The 18,518-nt window shown below is 52.3% G+C and overlaps 1 protein-coding gene across 1 annotated transcript; it reads right to left on the reverse strand.

Moving 5' to 3' along the window:
- Window positions 1-5,419: 5,419 nt before the first annotated feature.
- On the reverse strand, window positions 5,420-18,299 carry LOC116820888 (proteinase-activated receptor 4-like). Its single transcript, XM_032773644.2, has 2 exons — window positions 18,186-18,299; window positions 5,420-6,501 (listed from the first exon to the last, which is right to left on the reverse strand). The coding sequence occupies exons 1-2, from the start codon at window positions 18,280-18,282 to the stop codon at window positions 5,465-5,467; spliced, it is 1,134 nt and encodes a 377-aa protein (XP_032629535.1). The 5' UTR covers window positions 18,283-18,299; the 3' UTR covers window positions 5,420-5,464.
- Window positions 18,300-18,518: the final 219 nt, after the last annotated feature.

The following is an 18,518-nucleotide window of genomic DNA, read 5'->3' on the forward strand; positions in this document are numbered from 1 at the left end:
TCTTTTTGCAGCCAGAGAGTTCAACTAATGGGAGCTGAGCCACACAGGTGTGACCAGGGCATGTGAGCCACAACACGGGCTGAGCTGTGCAACGGGGCCTGGGCCAAGCCATGAAGTGTGACAGGTCCAGGCAGCTGGAAGGCTGTGACTGGTGCATGGGTGTCAGGATGTGTGGTGAGCTGGGAGGGAGCAGGGGGTGCGGGAGCCAGAAAGGCATCGGGGTCCACACGTGTTGAGCAGAGGAGGGTTGGGGGTGTTTGCCTGGTGTCACTGAGTGTGGGGGAGTCAGGGCCCTGTATCCCCTACTTCCTGCAATTCACTGAGACTCTCAGCCAGCCAGTAAAATGGTTCATTAGATGACAGGAACACAGTTTAAAACAGAGCTTGTAGGTACAGAAAATGGGACCCCCTCAGTCAGGTCCATCTTGGGGAGTAGGTAGCCCAGACCCAGATTCTGGGCCTCGCCCCTCCCCAGCCAGCTCCCACCTGAAACTCCCTTCAGCAATCCCACCCAGCCACACACCCCAGCTAATCCTCCAGCCTTTGTCCAGTTTCCAGAAGAAGGTGTCACCTGGCCCCAACCCCCTCCAGGGCTCAGATTACGAAGGGCAGCCGCCACCATTGTTTATGTGCTGGCCGTCAAGTATCATCCCTCAATGAAGTCACACCCTTATTTCCCATCACCATCTAGTATTAATGCAAACAGTAAACTAGTAAAACTCCTGTAACCCTTCTGCCCCTCTGAGTTGGCAGCAACAAGGGCTGGGTTCAGTATCCAGGGGTTCCGTTTCAATAACACAATGCAAAACCAGCTCGAGCCCCTACCCAGTGACCTGGGACAATTACGTACCCGCCCCCCCCCGGGTGCCTCTAGGAGGCAATACTTCCCCACTTGCAAGCACAGAGTCTGAGTGTAGCAAAATCCTTTTAATAAAGGAGGGAAACAATGCACATCATGTTGGAGAAACACCACAAACAGGATTATAACACAAACCATAAGCAAAAAACCCACCTCCAAGTATGTTTGGCAATGTCCTTTCCCCCTTCAGGGTCTTAAGTCCAATCACCTCAAAGTCCAACAACCTGAAAGTCTCTGGTCAGTGCCACCCCAGAGTTCAAAAGTTTATCTGCAGATGTTTTACCGCCCCCCCAGCCTGGGTGGAAATGGGCGGGGGCATACACAGGGTGTTATGGGCACCTTGGGCCAGGGCCAACTGCTCTGCCTCTCCGTGGAGTTCTGCTGCAGTCTTCACCACGACCAACTCCACTACACCGGCTTCGTGCATCCTCCAGCCAACCCATGATCCACTCCAGCCATCCCACAAACTGCCACTCCACTCTGCTCACTGTCCATGGGCTGCTCCAACATGCTGCAAACTGCTCCGCTCTGCCAGCAACTTAGTGATAGATCTTCAGGCCCCCATTAGTTAACACAGCACTCAGTGATTTCAACTCAGTAAGCTTAGCTCTTTAGTGATTTCAGCTCATAGTAAGGGAGCCTCAGCACTGGGTGCACCATTGGCCCAACGTGAATTCAGCTCAGCAGCCTCTAGATGGACTCCAATGGAATCAAAGTTTTAGCTCCACTCTTTAACAGTGGAGAGGAAGATGTGTAATTGGTGTTCCAGACTATCAGGTGTACACACCAGTCCCCAACCTCTCTCATTTCAATGGATTTTGGCACCCATGTCCCTTGTCTAGCAAGTGCTACTTAATTGATATTGAGACATCTCTGTCATAAAGCAGTCTCATAGTTCCTCATTCACATAATCAGCGGTGACAACACTTTATTCCTCCTGCCCAAATAACAAAGAAATTGGGGATCCCAGAGCTGTCAAAATAACCATCCCAGGCTGCCGTGGGCTATGCTAGGTGGGGTGGGTGTGCCAATGCAAATACCTGAAATTCCTTTCCACACTCCCCATAATTCACCACCAGATGTCAGGGTAGAGCTCATCGTGACTCTGCTTACACTGCCATGCAACATTACCAGGTTAATACTCCTTACTCCCTATTCTGTCACACCTGGCACCAGTGCTCACCCCAGACTGCGCTGGGGGAGGTCAGAGCTGTGGGCTGCCCAATCATTGTGTTCCCCAGTGGCCCTGCTGCCAAGGCCTGAGCTGTGGGCACTCAGCAGCATGTCTGTCTGTGCGGTTAGGAGCCTGACTGGGCCCCACGTGTGAAGCCGGCTGTGACGTGCTGGGTGACGCCACGCAGCTGGAAGGACAGGAGGCAGGGCAAGTGCAGGCCTTTGGCTGCTGGGCAAGCTCCCTTCCTGGGGCAACGGTGCAGAGGAAGGAGCTGCTCTGGTGCACAGGGGCTGCAGTGTGTGGTGGGAGTTCCCTAGGTGCCTCCCCAGCCTCTGCCTTCAGTGATACCTTCTGCCAGAGCCCTGAGGGGTTACGCCCGGCCCAGGCTGAGCAGGAAGGAGAAGCGGTCTGCAGCCCGTTCTGGCAGCAGTGATGTAGCTGCAGCACATGGACACAGGAGCCTAGCACCACAGGGTGCCCAGAGTGCTGCTGGAGTTGGGCCTGTAGGCTGTCCCTGCACCCCTGAGCACATGCCAGGGAGCAGCCATAGCACCAGAAGGGCTGGGCTGAAACAGGCAGGACCCAAGACACCTGTGCTGTTTTGGCCTTTGGGGAAGGTCATGCTTCTTGCCATGGACTCTGAATGACTGGCCAACTTCCAGGCCTGTCTCCCACAGTGGGAGCTCAGTCTCCTCATAGCACAGAAATGGCTCCAGGCAGTGTCCTTAGACACAGAGTCTCTGCACTGCCCAGCCAGCCTCTGTATTGCTCGGGGGGCTCGCATGCTCAGGCCCTTTCTTTGCCCGTGGCAGAGCATGGGACATTCCTGCCAGGAAAGAAGTGAAGGGGGGAGGGGGGTACCTGCTGCTTTTGGACAGATCAGAGTCCACTGGATAGAAGGATGGATGTGAACACAGAGATCCTGCTGGGGCGTGGGGGGGAGCCATGTCTGGGAGTGCTGCTGCCGTGGCAGCAGCTGAGATGATGCAGCTGTCAGCAGGAAAGCAGCCTCTGGCTGCCTGCTAGAGGTCGCGGGGGGGGGAGCTGGGAGCTGCATCACGGGACAGCGCTCATCTGCGGGGAGCCCTGGGGGAGGTGTTATACCAATAAAAACTAGCAAGATCTTAAAGGAGACAAGACATTTGTCACATTTATTGTAAATACCATAATAAAATAAAAGATAACAGCAAACAATGTTGTTTGGTTACTTATTCCTATGATTATATATATAATCACACAATCATTTCAACACGTTCTGTGTGTTAGGATTATCTTATACGTTACCGCTAAAGTTGCTTGTGACAGAATACTGGCCAAGTACTCTTGCTCACAAGTAGTGGAGCCGAATCCGGAGTACAGGTGTCATAACCTGATTGCTCCTGGAGGCTGGCAGCAGAACCTATTAGACTCAAAGTCTCCAGTCTTCAGAGTCCAGCTTTATAGGGAATTTTTCCCTATGTAGTTCATGGGAGGGTTAGCTTCATTCTGCTGGTTTGTTAAATCGTCGTCGTGGCTGTGTCCATGTGGCCGCAGAATGGTTATCCCAAAGGTCTCTCGTTCTCACCCTTCCTTTTTTTACTAGGCTTTAGTTTGATTTCCAAGTCTATTAGGTCTTGCTGTATCACCACTGCCCTCTGGGTTTGGATTGATCAACCCATCAGACTGCAGCGTTGGATTCAGCCCCTTGAACCTGCGCTTTGATCTTCCGTCTGTTGTTACTTTTGTCCTTTCTTTTTCGGGTGGAAATTCTTCGTTACTTTGTGTGGAGGGACTGGTTGTCTAGGTATTTCAATGCCTGTGTGTGAGGTGAAATGCCTCATTCACACATCTAAACTAACTAATAAGATTACAGCAGGGTTTGCAAAAATGAAGGTTGGAGGAAGCTTTTACAAAGTGGAGTGAGTGTTTTAAAATGGGGTTTGAATTACAATATGGCAAACAGTGAACAGAAGTTACAATGTCGGCAAGTGTAGCGAATGGTGAACAGAAGTTACATTAATAAAGTGAACAATTAAAAACAATTTCATTTATCAGTTCTACAGAGGGAAAGGGCTGGGGGCTGACACTGATGTTGGAAAGGGGCAGAGCGGGGGCCTCAGGGTCGCAGCAGAGAGATGGTGGTCATGGCAGGAGCATCAGTGGATGCACTCCCATCTGCGATCATGGGCACATCTGGGGGGTTGAGGGTCCAATCAGGAGCCCAGGGCCAGAGCTAAGAGGAGGGTCACAGCAAGGTTTGTGCTCCAGCACTGGGGGTGCTCAGGGCTGCAGTGGGTCACCGAGTTACTGGCATGGAGCTGAGGTCAAGGTGTGGGTGTGGGTCAGGCCTGCGGGATTCTCAGGGTCACACTGGGGCTGAACTGAGAGCACCCTGTGGTGAGGGAGGGATGGGCTCCCAGGGAGCAGCTCCCCTACTCACTATCCCAGGCTCACTTGGGGGAGGAAAGGTGCCAGCTGGGGGCTGTACATGAGACACACGAGGACACAGAAAACGGTGAGGGTAAAATCACTTTGCCTTTAGTTTAATGGACACGGCTGGGAGCAGTGTCCACGCTGCAGACACCTGTTCCAGGATCTCAGCCTCCTGTTTGCAAGGGAGCATTTACCTCAAAACCATGGCCCCAGCGTTGCCAGTGCAGGGAAGCTGCCTGAGTCTGCAGCCAGCCACTGGGAGGAACTGCCCTCTCATCTGAATGGGGGTGGATTCTGAAACCTAATGACAGCAGAAACATGACCCCACTACTGAGCATCGCACCAGTGAATATTTTATCCCCTTGATCCAAACAGTGACCAGCAGCCCCTCTGGAAAAATGGCCACGTTCCCCTGGCCGCATCTTAGCACAGCTCCACACTGTCAATACAACAACATGGTAGCACATTGACATGCAACAGGGGGCAGCAGCCAATGCGGGAACTGAGTTCCAGACTCGGTAACCAGGGCCCATGTCCCCATGTGCACCCCTGACCCTGGCCACGTGTGGACGTCCAGGATGCAGCCGATTTGCAGTGTGTGCCCCCAGAGGCCACGAGGACCCTGCTGCAGTTGGTGAGTCCAGCTCACTGGAATATGCAGAGCCTGAGGATACTGAGGGGCTGACATGCATTAGGCATGGAGCCCCATGGGTTAGGGCAGCACCGCTTAAAGAGGAAGAAACTCAGCCAAGGACCCAGAGGGAGGCAGTGACAGTGCTGCTCCTGGTCCCTGTCTCCGTCTCCTGAGATGGCACCCATGGCATGGCTGGAGGTGCCCTCTGTGCAGCTTGCCCGGAGCTGGGACAGGATGAGATGCGGGCCCTGTGCCACAGAGGAAGCGCTGGGGGCAGAGCTGGGGAGCAAGCCATATCCAAACGCTTGGTTGCCCCATGAGCAGTGGTGGGGGAAACACAAAGCGGCTTCCTAGTCCCCTCCCACTGCCTGAGGGCTCCCCTGGCCTAGGGCTGGCTCTGCTCGCTGGACCTCTGGGGCAGCACTAGCTTCTCGGAGGCCCTGCCTGAGGAGGACTTGGACCTACCGCAGCAGAGCCTGGCCCGGAGCCGGGCTCGGAAGTCCTGAGAGACATAGAAGTAGATGAAGGGGTCAAGGCAGTTGTTGAAGGCGCTGACGGCCAGGGCCAGCACATACCAAGTGTAGGTACGGTTGTGCCACTCGAGTTGGGGCTGCAGGTAGTGGAAGAAGAGCAGCACGTTGCTGGGCGTGAAGCACAGGGCAAAGATGAGCAGCACCAGGACCAGGAGGCGTACCACGTGGCCATAGTGCCGCCCCCTGCGGAACAGCCGCCACAGCACCCTGCCATAGGAGAAGGTGATGAGCATGAAGGGCATGGCGAAGCCCAACACCACCAGCGTAGGGAAGTAGTAGGCCAGCTCGCGTTCCGTATCTGGCTCCAGGATGTCATGGCAGGTTGTGATGTTCAGCTCTGGGACGTGCTGGGAATGGTGGTAGCGCAGCAACGGGCTCAAACCCAGCCCCACGGCCAGCCAGACACCCACACAGACTCCCGCCGCCGGCCAGACGTGCCGGGAGCCCCTCCACAGGAAGGGGTGCACCAGTGAGATGTAGCGGTCCAGGCTGATGCAGGTGAGAAAGAGGATGGAGCCATACATGTTCCCATAGAAGAGGGTGACCAGGGCACGGCATGCATAGTCCCCAAGGAGCCAGTTGTTGCCCAGCAGATGGTAGGAGATCTTGAAGGGCAGCAGGAGTGTGAAGAGCAGGTCAGCACCGGCCAGGTTGAGCAGGAAGAGGGTGGAGCTGCATTTCTTGGTCTTGGTGGCCAACACCCAGAAAGCCAGGGCATTGGCTGGCAATCCAACCAGCAGCACCATGGAGTAGAGCGTGGGGAGGATCAGCCTGGTCAGTGAGCTGCGGAGGTAAGACTCCAGTGAGGAGCCGGAGAACATGGCATTCCCGCTGTCCTTCTCACCGGCTGAGGGGCGGATCATGGCTCGGCCTTTGATTTGCCTGGGTTCTGCAGGGCCAAGAGAGAAGGGTTAGGGTGCTCCTACAGTCTGCAGGCCAGGAGCCTGAGCACAGCCTGCTGCCACCCCATGCCAGGTCTGCAGATCACCAATGCTCTGCCCAGCCCCTGGTTGGGGCACTGTGCAGGCAGGGGGAACTCAGACCCATTTGTATCCCCATTCTGCAGAAGGGGACCCAAGGCCACAGAAGGCAAGAGGCTCACAAGGCCATGCAGAGGCAGAGGCAGGATAAGAACCCAGGAGTCCTGGATCCAGCCCTGTGTGTAAGCCACAGACCAGCCAGTCCATGACTGTAAGTAGCCACCAGAGGGCAGCATTCTAGCACAACGCTGGATCCCAGTAGACAAGGTTGGGGAGGGAAGAGCTGATGGGGAAAGACATAATCTTTGAGCCACACCCGGCTCTCCTTCAGGGCTGGGAAAGGTACCCGCTGCCATTAATCTCCCCCCCTCCCCCCCGGCAGGCGCTGGAAGGAGTCTGTCCCCAGAGTGCTGTCCACATGGAGGGAGGCTGGGTTCACACGAGGCTCAAGGGTGGGGGGGGGGGGGATTTACCCCAAGTGATGGAGCTGGGTTGCCTTACCCTGGCCTGAGGTCCTTTGCCAGCTGAGGAAGAGCTCTGTCTAGCCTCTGAGCTCGGCTCTCCCACTGACAGGTCTGAGCTCCCTGGCACTGGAATACCAGGCTGGGCTCTGCCTGGAGCCCTTTCACCCCTGGGATTACCCCACTGCAGCTCAGCGGGAGCCGCCCTAGACCCATCACCCAGCCCTGGCCAAAGAGACACCAAGTACCGGTAATACACCATACTAATCACACCGCTCCCCCCTCAGCAGCTCCATGGGGAGGGCAGGGGCAACTTCTTGGGGGGGCAGATGTTTGTTGGGGGTAGGGGATGGCTCTTGCTCCAGCTGAGGAGCAGGGTTGCATTACCAGGCTAGGCACCTGCCCTGAGACGCTGCCAGTGTTACGCTACCGTTCCAAAGACAGGACAAGCATTTGGGGGAGGGGCACTCGGTGTGGGGGAACCAGAGGGAGGCACTGAGGTGGACTTGGAATAGGAGCAGGGACAGGCAGCCAGGGGGAGCTGAGGAAGCCAAGCAGGTGGCAAAGAGGGCCGTGTCTGTGTGACCTGCATGGCGCAGAAGCTGGTGCAGTCAGCTGCGGGGGAGCAAGAAGAGCAGGCATGGAGGCCAGGAAAGAGGACGCAGCACCAGAACATGCACAGCACATGGCGAAAGAGAGGTGGGGGGAGATGGGGTCAGCATGAAATGGGACAGCAGCACCCCCCAAGGAGATGGCAGAGAAAGATTGGGGTATTAGAGGAGGGAGGCAGGGGAAGATGGTGTATGGGGGGCAGGGATGGCACAGAACCCCAAGGCATGGGACCAGGAGGGAGGAGATGCTGGCAGGGCTCAACCCCTGCTCTCGGCAGCTCGCAGCGGGGTCTCCCCAGTCTTGGCCATGCTGGTGAGGCCAGGAGCACACAGAGTGCTGGAAGCGCAGAGGAAGAAGGGAGCCGCTGCAGGGATCCTGTGGACTGAGCGAGGGGGACCCCATTTGCGAGCAGGCTGGGGTGTGCAGAGGGCAGACCCAGGCAATGCTCCATCTTGGGAGCACTCCCCGGAGGACACAGTCTCCCCTGTCTGTGTTATAACTTCCTCCTGCAGGGGGTACTGTGCAGGGCAGCCATGGCAGAACCATAGAGCATCCCACCCCTGCTCATGGCCCAGGCGGGGGAGGAATGAGTGGCATTGAGTGCTCTCCAGGCCCAGCCATGAGCCCTGCTGTACAGGCACTGCAGGCACATGGCCCTGCCTTTGAATCCCAGGCTCCCAGAGGCTGTCACTGAAGCTCTGGAGTGAATGTGCAAGCAGTGACCAGGAGGGGGCACTGATAGCTCCTGATGCCCTCCCTCCTCCCGAGCCCTCCTACCCTGGTGAGCTGATCCCTGCACACTGGGGCCCAAAGAATCCATCACCTAGCCCCTGTCATTGCTGGAGCAAGGAGCCGGTTACAGGCAGAGAACAGTGGGACCATGGCTTCCTCCAAGGACTCCTGGCATCAGGTCAGGGTCAGATGGACTGGCCCAGCATGGCCTCCATCCCCAGGGCTGGACTGGCCAGGCTCCAGGTTAGGTGTCAGAAATCATATTCAAAAAGAAGGAAGGACCCAAGCCCCCGACAGCCCCTTCCCCTGGGCCCAGCCTGCTGAGAGCTGCCAGAGCTGTGGGGAGAAGCCCAAGGACTCAGTCGAAAATCTCTTAGCTCAAAGGATGCTGCCAGCAGCAGCAGCCCGGACACGCTGCAAAGTGGCAGATGCACCACGGGTGTGCTGTGAGCTTCCACTACTCACTATGGTTTTCACAGTGTCTCAACTTGCTGGCCCCCCACCCTCCCAGAACACGCAGCCAGACACATACAGCCTGTGCTCCCCAGACGTTGTGATGTCGGGATGCACCGTACCTGGGAGGCTGGGGTTGCTGTGGTCCAGGGGCAGTTAGTCTGGGCCCTGTTCTGAGGAGGAGCCTGGCACTCTGCTGTGCGTTACAGGTGGCTGTGTGGAGTTTATGCTTTAAAGCGTTCGAGAGCAGCTAATGTTTAACCAAAGCGTGGTTCACTTCAAAGTACCAGACAGACGCTGTTACAGAAAATTAACAGCAGTTTGTTGGTATTCTGTGTGATAGGCCAGGCCTTGACCGCTGGGAACAGAGCACTTTAACCACGGGGCTCGTGGTAGTAGGTTACTGAGTCGTCACATTAAACTGTGTTTGAGACAATTCCATCTGAGCCCTGCTCCAGATAGACCCTGAATCTCTTGCTGCTCTGATTGCAGGTGTTCGTTCTAGCAGGACTGAGCAAGAATCCTGTGCCCACAGAGCCCACTGTCAGAGTTTGACGTGTTACAGCAGCACGCCCTCTGCCCCTACCCCAGGATATGTGCAATGCAGCTCAGCCTTACCTGGTAAGGAAAGAAGAAAGCCTAGCTTGGCTAAGAAGCAATGGCTAAGCAAGGCCACACTCCCCAGCCCCAGGGATCTGAGTGGGAGCACACCAAGGGCAGAGCAGGCAGAAGGGGGGCCGACTAGGAGCAATGGGGTGAAGTTAAGGGGAAATGTACACAGGAAAATAGCAGTGGACTTTTCACAGGGTGGACCGGGCTGGTAGCACCACTTGTTATTAAGGTTGCCCAGCGCTTCCTGTTACGGGGTCCTGTTTTCAGTTCTCTACAGCTTTACCAAACTTATCCACTTGGGCTGAAATTGTCCATGCAGGGTGCCTGCCTCAGGTTGAACTTTTTTTTGGGCGGGGAGGGGGGGAGGGGCGGGAGCTGCAGCCAAAATACTTCAGTCATTTGCAAGGAACTAGGGCGGGAGACCAAGACTGGACTGGCTGATGTTTCCACGTCACCACCAGGAGGCCATGCTGAGCACCACAGGATGATTGGGCACCACAGGAAGTACTGCCCAAAGGGTCCAGAGTAATAGCACCCTTCAGGCTTCTGATTGGCCTATGCTTACTGTTTAAGCCTGGAGGGTGGCCCAGGAAGTTGTCTGGATAGAAACACAGACTTCTGGCTGCAGACTGCGCCTGGCTTCCTGATCTCTGTCTCTGACCCCAGCCTGGCTACCTCAGCTCTCCACCCCACCTGACCCTGACACTTGCCTATTGATCATGGCGCTAGTGATTAATCCAGTCCCTGCTTGCTGAGTCCTGCCTCATGTTCATCCTTGATATGTGGCCACCATCCCAGCTGTGACTGCTAGGCCAGATTGCCTGCATCCCAGGCCCTTACACCTGGGTTGTTAAAGCCTTGAAAAAGCAAGCCAGGCCCAAAGAGGCCAGAGACTGTACGCCCTTTATCTAGGGCATCTGGCCTCCTGACGTTGTGGCCTCTTTACTATCCTGAAAGGGGAAAGAACTAGCAATAACCTGGCCAGAGGGCTGAGGTGACATCAAAGACCCAACAAGCTAGCTAGATGGCAATTGGTACATCAAAGGAATCGGGACACTGAGTTGCTGTGTTGTCTGGTTTTGCCACAAGAGGGTGCTGAGGATTGACAGTGACCTCTGCCAGTCTGCCTACCAATGTGTGCCATTCCCAGACAGTGTCTTGGGCCTGGTCTACACTACGCATTTAAATCGATTTAAAGAGCGTTAAATCGATTTAACGCTGTACCCGTCCACACTACAATGCCCTTTATGTCAATATAAAGGGCTCTTTAAATCGATTTCTGTACTCCACCCCGACGAGAGGAGTAGGCTAAATTCGATATTAACATATCGGATTACGGTTAGTGTGGACGGAAATCGACGTTATTGGCCTCCGGGCGGTATCCCACAGTGCACCACTGACCGCTCTGGACAGCAATCTGAACTCGGATGCAGCGGGCAGGTAAACAGGAAAAGCCCGCGAACTTTTGAATTACATTTCCTGTTTGCCCAGCGTGGAGCTCTGATCAGCACGGGTGGCGATGCAGTCTCAAATCCAAAAAGAGCTCCAGCATGGACCGTACGGGAGATACTGGATCTGATCGCTTTATGGGGAGACAAATCTGTTGTATCAGAGCTCCGTTACAGAACACGAAATGCCAAAGCGTTTGAAAAAAAATCTCCAGGCTACACAGCGCTGCGTGACAAGCGTAACGGGAAGCCAGAGACTCAAATGGACGCTCATGGAGGGAGGGAGGGGGTACTGAGGACTCCAGCTATCCCACAGTCCACAGCAGTCTCTGAAAAGTATTTGCATTCTTGGCTGAGCTCCCAATGTCTGTAGGTTCAAACACAGTGTCTGGCGTGGTTCAGGGAATAGCTCCTCAGTTCCCCCCCCCCCCCCACCATGTGAAAGAAAAGGGAAAGAAATCATTTCTTGACTTCTTTCAGTGTCACCCTATGTGTACTGAATGCTGCTGGTAGACGCGATGCTACAGCAGTGAAGAGCACTATCCGCTCCTCTCCCCCTCCCCGGTGGTAGACGGTGCAATAGGACTGGGTAACCGTTCTCATGAACCCCATGCCTGATAATTGCTCAGTATCATGAGGGAATGATTCCTGGTTACTCCCAGTAGATAGGACAGAACGGCTAATAAGCATCTTCATCATAGCAACTGGGGGCTTTCAGCCCCCTCCCTTTCCTGTGTAAAGAAAAGATTCTGTACTGCCTGGACTGTCATAGCCCCGGGAGGCTGCCTCCCCCTCATTTTATCTCACTAACAAGTCTCTGTTTCTTATTCCTGCATTCTTTATAACTTCATGACACAAATGGGGGGGGACACTGCCACGGTAGCCCAGGAAGGTTGGGGGAGGAGGGAAGCAACGGGTGGGGTTGTTGCAGGGGCACCCCCTGTGAATACTGACACGGAGCAGCTGTGCTCTGATACACTGGTCCTCTAATACACTTGCCCCTTATTCTAGGCAGGACTGACTCTATTTTTAGAAACCATAAGGGAGGGATTGACTCAGTCCAAGTGAGTCAATCCCAATTTTGCTTTTGCGTTGCGCCCCCGGCCGATTTCAGCCAGGGCACTCATGATAGCAGCGGACAGTACAGAGGGGAGAGATAACCGTCATCATGAAATCGAAATTATAATATCAGTTTTATAAAACCGATTTTAGCAAATTCGATTTTATCCCGTAGTGTAGACGTGGCCTTGGTCTGCAAAGCACATGCCAAACCTGTCAAACAGAGACAAGTACTCACCACCCAGCCCTGATGCCAATGCAGAAACTACAAATCACTGAGATGCAAAGGACTCAAACCAAATTGGAAACCGTTTTTGTTGTTGTTTTTCAGTTTCCAAACATCAAAATGAAACACAAAATACTGAAATGTTTTGTCTGGAAAGTGGCATCATTTTTCCACTGAAAACTTCTAGCCACATGGTCTCTTGGAGTTCCGATAAAATCCAGCCAGGATTTTTTTGTTCAAAACCATGTTGACCTGCTCTACTTGCTCTAGTGTTGCAGTGATTTTAGAGACCAACCTGTACAACTTAATCAGGAATGTCCCCTGGGCTCTGTGTATCCACCATGAGATGCTGTCACCTCCTCCTCTGACAGCAGAGGTGCATTAAATCTTGATGGGCCTCCATTGTAAAAGGAAGCCCCTTGGACAAAAGGCTGGATTTTATCCTGGAGAACTGGTCTGTCAGAGGAGCAGTTCTCTGGCAACAAAGTCACCTGCTGGGGCTCACCTGACTGCAGGTATAAAGGGCAGAAACTGTGGGGGGGGGGGTGCGCGCGTGCACTCCCGCTCTCTCTCTCTGGTCATTTTTCACCAGTTTAAAAATGGGGGGGATCCATCTACCTGAAGATGGCCTCCGAGCTGAATGGGGGGAAATGCAGATAGGGTTTATTTTGTATGAGTCCGTGTTAGGGCTGTCAAGCAATTAAAAAAATTAATTGTGATTAATTGCACAGTTAAAAAAATTAATTGCACGATTAAACAATAATAGAATAACATTTATTTAAATATATTTTAGATGTTTTCTACATTTTCAAATATACTGATTTCAATTAAAATACAGAATACAAAATGTACAGTGCTCACTTTATTTTTTATTACAAATATTTGCACTGTAAAAAACAAAAGAAATAGTATTTTCAATTCACCTAACACAAGCACTGTAATGCATTCTCTTTATCATGAAAGTTGAACTTACAAATGTAGAATTATGTGCAAAAAATAACTGCATTCAAAAATAAAACAATGTAAAACTTTAAAATCTACAAGTCCACTCAGTCCTATTTCTTGTTCAGCCAATCACTCAGACAAACAAGTTTGTTTACATTTGCAGGAGATGATGCTGCCTGCTTCTTGTTCACAATGTCACTTGAAAATGAGAACAGGCGTTTGCATGGCACTGTTGCAGACGGCGTCCCAAGATATTTACGTTCCAGATGTGCTAAAGATTCCTATGTCCCTTCATGCTTCATCCACCATTCCAAAAGACATGTGTCCATGCTGATGACAGGTTCTGCTCGATAACGACCCAAAGCAGTGCAGACTGACGCATGTTCATTTTCATAATCTGAGTCAGATGCCACCAGCAGAAGGTTGATTTTCTTTTTTGGTGGTTCAGGTCATGTAGTTTCTGCATCAGACTGTTGATCTTTTAAGACTTCTGAAAGCATGCTCCACACCTCATCCCTCTCAGATTTTGGCAGTCACTTCAGATTCTTAAACCTTGCATTGAGTGCTGTAGCTGTCTTTAGAAATCTCACATTGGTATCTGCTTTGTGTTTTGTCAAATCTGCAGCAAAAGTTTTCTTAAAATGAACATGTGTTGAGTAATCTGAGACTACTACAACATGAAATGTATGGCAGAATGTGGGTAAAACAGAGCTGGAGACATACAGTTCTCCACCAAAGAGTCCGGTCACAAATGTAATTAACGCATTATTTTTTTAATGAGCATCAGCAGCATGGAAGCATGTCCTCTGGAATGGTGGACGAAGTATGAGGGGGCATACGAATGTTTACCATATCTGGCACGTAAATACCTTGCAATGCTGGCTACAAAAGTCTCATGCGAACACCTGTTCTCACTTTCTGGTGACACTGTAAAAAAAGAAGAAGGCAGCATTATCTCCTGTAAATGTAAACAAACTTCTTTGTCTTAGCAATTGGCTCAACAAGAAGTAGGACTGAGTGGACTTGTAGGCTCTAAAGTTTTGCATTGATTTGTTTTTGAGTGCAGTTATATAACAAAAAAATCTACATTTGTAAAGTGCATTTTCATGATAAAGAGATTGCACTACAGTTCTTGTATGAGGTAAACTGAAAAAATACTATTTCTTTTGCTTATCATTTTAATAGTGCAAATATTTGTTATAAAAATAATAATATAAAGTAGTTTATACTTTGTATTCTGTGTTGTAACTGAAATCAATATATTTGAAAACATAGAAAAGCATCCAAAATATTTAATGAATTTCAATGGTATTCTATTCATTAACAGTGTGATTAAAATTGCAATTAATCACAATGAATGTTTTTTATCACGATGAAATTTTTTTACTGTACCACGTGAGTTAATGGCAATTAATCAACAACCCTAATCTGTGTATTTCTTGTGTGTGATTTAGTAAAAAGCATCAGTGTTATGGAGCTCTGTGCAAAGTGTCTGTGTGTTCCATGCTACCCCTGAGACAGTTAACCAAAACCCAGAAGGTTTTGCTGAGGTTCTGGGAGAGCACATGTTTATGCTCCAGGGTGAGTCCAAGGGCCAGTACTAGTTCAGGGGCACCATGCCCTTCTAGAAAATATCTTCAGAATGCCTTGTGTAATGGATGGGCACTGGACAGTGAGTCTCCCAGTCCTTGATTGCAGTAGCCATCAGATCTTAACAGAGCAACAGTGCACGTATATATCGCTAGGCCTGCTTTGCATGTGGTTACTAAAACCAGTCACCAACAGTGCCCATGTGGCTTCCTCTTTCTTAATGTTGTGCAGACAGCAAAGACTCAAATCTGCTGTGAGCCTAATGCTTCGTTGCTGCTGCTGCACCACACAGCCTGGAAGTGCCCTACAAGATGGGCCTGAACTCCTGCCTTAGCAACCTTCAGTGCAGAACCTGAGCAAAGTCGCTCTGCTGAATTCCTGTGTATCAGAGCCATGCCTGACACAGATTCAACAGCATCAGTACCAAAATGAAGCGTCATGGCCCTGAAGCTCCAGCAGGATGGCTAGTTGGGAAAGCCCCTGGTGCTGACTGCAGTAGGGATCGGGGAGGAAATGTGTGTGTAGCATGGGGCCACATCCAAAGGGGCAAGATCCAGCAGATGCAGAGTTCTGAGGCCTGAGACTTTGGCAGGGATCCCTACTAGCAATTGAGCCACAGACACGAGTATCCACAATGCTTGAGAGGCGCCACCAGCGGGTGGGGGGATGGAATTGGAGCCCCTGTGAAAGGCCAAGCAAAGGAGCCACGTATAACACGTGATGTGGCAACTCAAGCTTGGACCAAGTGAGAATGGCCTGAGCTGTAGCAAAATGGCCAGACCACTTGGTAAGAGCTGATGGCTGGGCTTTTGGGAGCTGAATCCTCTCGCAGACACTAACACAGCCCTAGCTGCAAGTGACAACTGGTAAAGGCACCCAACTCACTAGTGCTGATTCTGAGCAAAGGCGTGACCTCAGGAGTGCGTGACCTCAGCTGCACAGCGCATAGCCTGAGTCAGCAGCCTGACCATGGCTGCTCAGAGCTTGGCGAGGAGCTGCACTGGCCAGGCGGAATACCCCAGCGGACAGCACTGACAGCAGCCCGTGTGATGGGAAACATCCAAGGGAACAGCTGACAAGGAACTGAGGAAAGAGGAACTGAGCACACAATTCACTGATTGCCAAGCCAAGATGTGACCAGAGAGTTATCTGGGCTGACACAGCGAGGAAAGCCATGTCCAATGGCCCCACTGGAAAGGGGGACCTGCACTGCGCCGACAGCCTTGGGGAGGCAGATATAGCAACATCAGAGATACAGCCACATTTCCCATGGCACCTGAGCCAACCAAGATAGCAACCTGTGTGCAGAGCAGGGAGGTGCCTGCAGCTCCCCTCATGCACGGGGTGATTGCAACACCAGCAGGATTGCAGGGCTCAGGAGAGAGAGGGAGACTGCAGACAGCGGTTGGGACCATGGTCTCTGTTTGCTCTTGCTAAACATAGTTTGGCCAGGATGCAGCATTAGTGCTGACTGGATGTCTGGCAGAGAGTGCAGGTTGGATGGTTAATGCATTTGTGCATTCTTTATGCCTGTGCCAGAGGGGATGTTACAAGTTGATACATTAAGCTCAGCTGCGTGGAGCCAGCTACTTGGCTCCACACAGCTGAGCTTAATGCATCGACTTGTAACATCCCCTCTGGCACATGGGCATAAAGAACGCATGGCATTGCAAGGTATGCACATGAGCACAATGCTGCTCACACTGTGCTCCATAAAGCTGAACTGTCTCCCCCACTCCAGCCTCCTTTACAGCCATTGGATTCCATGCCCGCTGGCCAAGTGGCTGAGAGCATTGGACACTGCCGCATCCAGGAAGTAGTCATGCAGGGAGCGGGAGGCCATCCATCGACCTGCTGTGGTTGTGATACTCAAAATACCCTTCTGGAATATGATACTGTGGGCGCAGGGCACCAGTCCCATTTATGTCTGTAAAACACTGTGCATCCAGCCTTGCCATCATCCACAGCAGGGAGGATTTTACAAGCACACAGAGCAGCTGAACCCAGGAATTCAGGTGTGTGGGGCAGGAGCAGTTCCCAGGGATGGAGGTCAAGAGCTCACCTGAGTTGCAGACAGGAGGGCATAAAGCACCAGGGGAGACCAAAAACCTTCAGGCAAGATTGTCAACATGGGTGGCTTAAGGTCAGGCTCCTGGGTCCATATTTAGGTACCTAAGTGGATGGCCTGATTTTCAAAGGCAGTGAGTCCTCAGCAGCTCCTGTTGACTCCAGTGGGAGCTCAGCACCTTTGAAAATCAAACCACTCCTTTAGGTGCCTGAAGATGGACGTAGGAGCCAAACAGCAGCCCCCAATGTTCCTCGGTCATGTTTCAGACCCAGCTGGATGGATTTCCTGCAGCCTGCGCCCAAGCCTGCCCCTTGGCTCTTGGACCAGGCAGGGAGCATTGCAGATCAGCAGCGGCATTTGGTGTTATTTCTACCCAGCTGAGGTGGAGGAAGGGTGCCCGGCCAACAAGCCCATGGCCTTTTCATTTGGAAAGTCTACCAGCTGAGAAGAAGGAAGTGCACAGCCCCCATCCCTCCTCCCTCAACCCCAGTGAAGTCTCAATCTGACTGTCTCTAAGACATGCCCTCCTGAGGGTATGCAGAGATCTTCCAGGAAGTACATCAGCTCATCTAGATATTTGCCTAGTTTTACAACAGGCTACAGAAAAAGCACTAGCGAAGTCAGTACAAATTAAAATTTCATACAGACAATGACTTGTTTACATTGCTCTACATACTGTACACTGAAATGTAAGGACAATATGTATATCCCAATTGATTTATTTTATAATTATATGGTAAAAATGAGAAAGTTGTTCAGTAACAGTGTGCTGAGTCATTTTTGCATTTTTGTGTCTGATTTTATAAGCAAGTAGTTTTTAAGAGAGGTGAAACTTGCGGTACACAAGACAAATCAGACTCCTGAAAGGGGTCCAGTTGTCCAGAAAGTTTGAGAGCCACTGCTCTGAGATAAACAAACAGCTGCCCCAAGCACTCCCAGCTCCAAATGGGCAGGCACATCCCTGCTCCACTGCCTCAGCAATAGCAGCCCTCAGTGATAACAGAGCTCACCGGCCTGGTCCCTGACATCCTGACAGCAAACAGCGGCTGGGCCAGCCGGTCAGAGTGGGGACAGGAGGACTCAGTCCTAATGCACTACAAGCCCTGGGCTATGGGTGAGAATTCCATCACCCCGTGGGGCCTTGGCCTCACCCACCAGGCAGCTCGGCATCTAGGCAGGGAGAAGGAAGAACCCATTTGCCTTATGCAGCCTTAGGAGCAGCGTGTCCAATTCTACCCAGCCAGGGCCAAGAGAGTCCGTCCTGGAATTGCTCCCTGCCCCCCGCTGCAGTGGGCCCAAGAGGGGAGACCCCCATGTGCGTTGGGATGGCTTGGGGGGGGGGGAACTCCTCACCGTGTGGATCAAAGGAGCCTCACAGGGCGCTTACCTGTGGTGCATTGCTTAGCCCAGCCCAGCCAGATGCAGGTGAGCAGGAGCAAAGTACAGAGAGCTGCAGAGCATGGCCCAGACTGCAGGGACATCATGTTTGCAGCTCAGGCAGGCTTGGCTTCCTCTGAACTGGAGCAGCGAGTGAGCACATGCATGGTGCCTTGCCAGGCTCTGTAGAGTTCTGGATGACGGGACAGACTCTGAGGGAAAGTCACAGTGATGACACAGGCACTAGACGTCTCCCTCTGGTTCCTTTTCTGTCGCTTTCTCTTCCTCTTTCCTTGCAGGTGAAGGAAGCAGGTGCCTGGGGTGGCCAACAGAAAGAGGCGGC

The sequence above is a fragment of the Chelonoidis abingdonii genome, chromosome 7 (assembly GCF_003597395.2).
Source record: "Chelonoidis abingdonii isolate Lonesome George chromosome 7, CheloAbing_2.0, whole genome shotgun sequence".
Taxonomy (NCBI): Eukaryota; Metazoa; Chordata; order Testudines; family Testudinidae; genus Chelonoidis; species Chelonoidis abingdonii.

What these genes read in the sequence shown, in the direction of transcription:
- LOC116820888 (XM_032773644.2), bottom strand. Translation starts at nt 18,282, where the DNA reads ATGATGTCCCTGCAGTCTGGGCCATGCTCTGCAGCTCTCTGTACTTTG. An exon ending in GGCTAAGCAATGCACCACAG is followed by an intron (nt 6,502 to 18,185) that starts GTAAGCGCCCTG and finishes TTGGCCCTGCAG; the next exon opens with AACCCAGGCAAATCAAAGGC.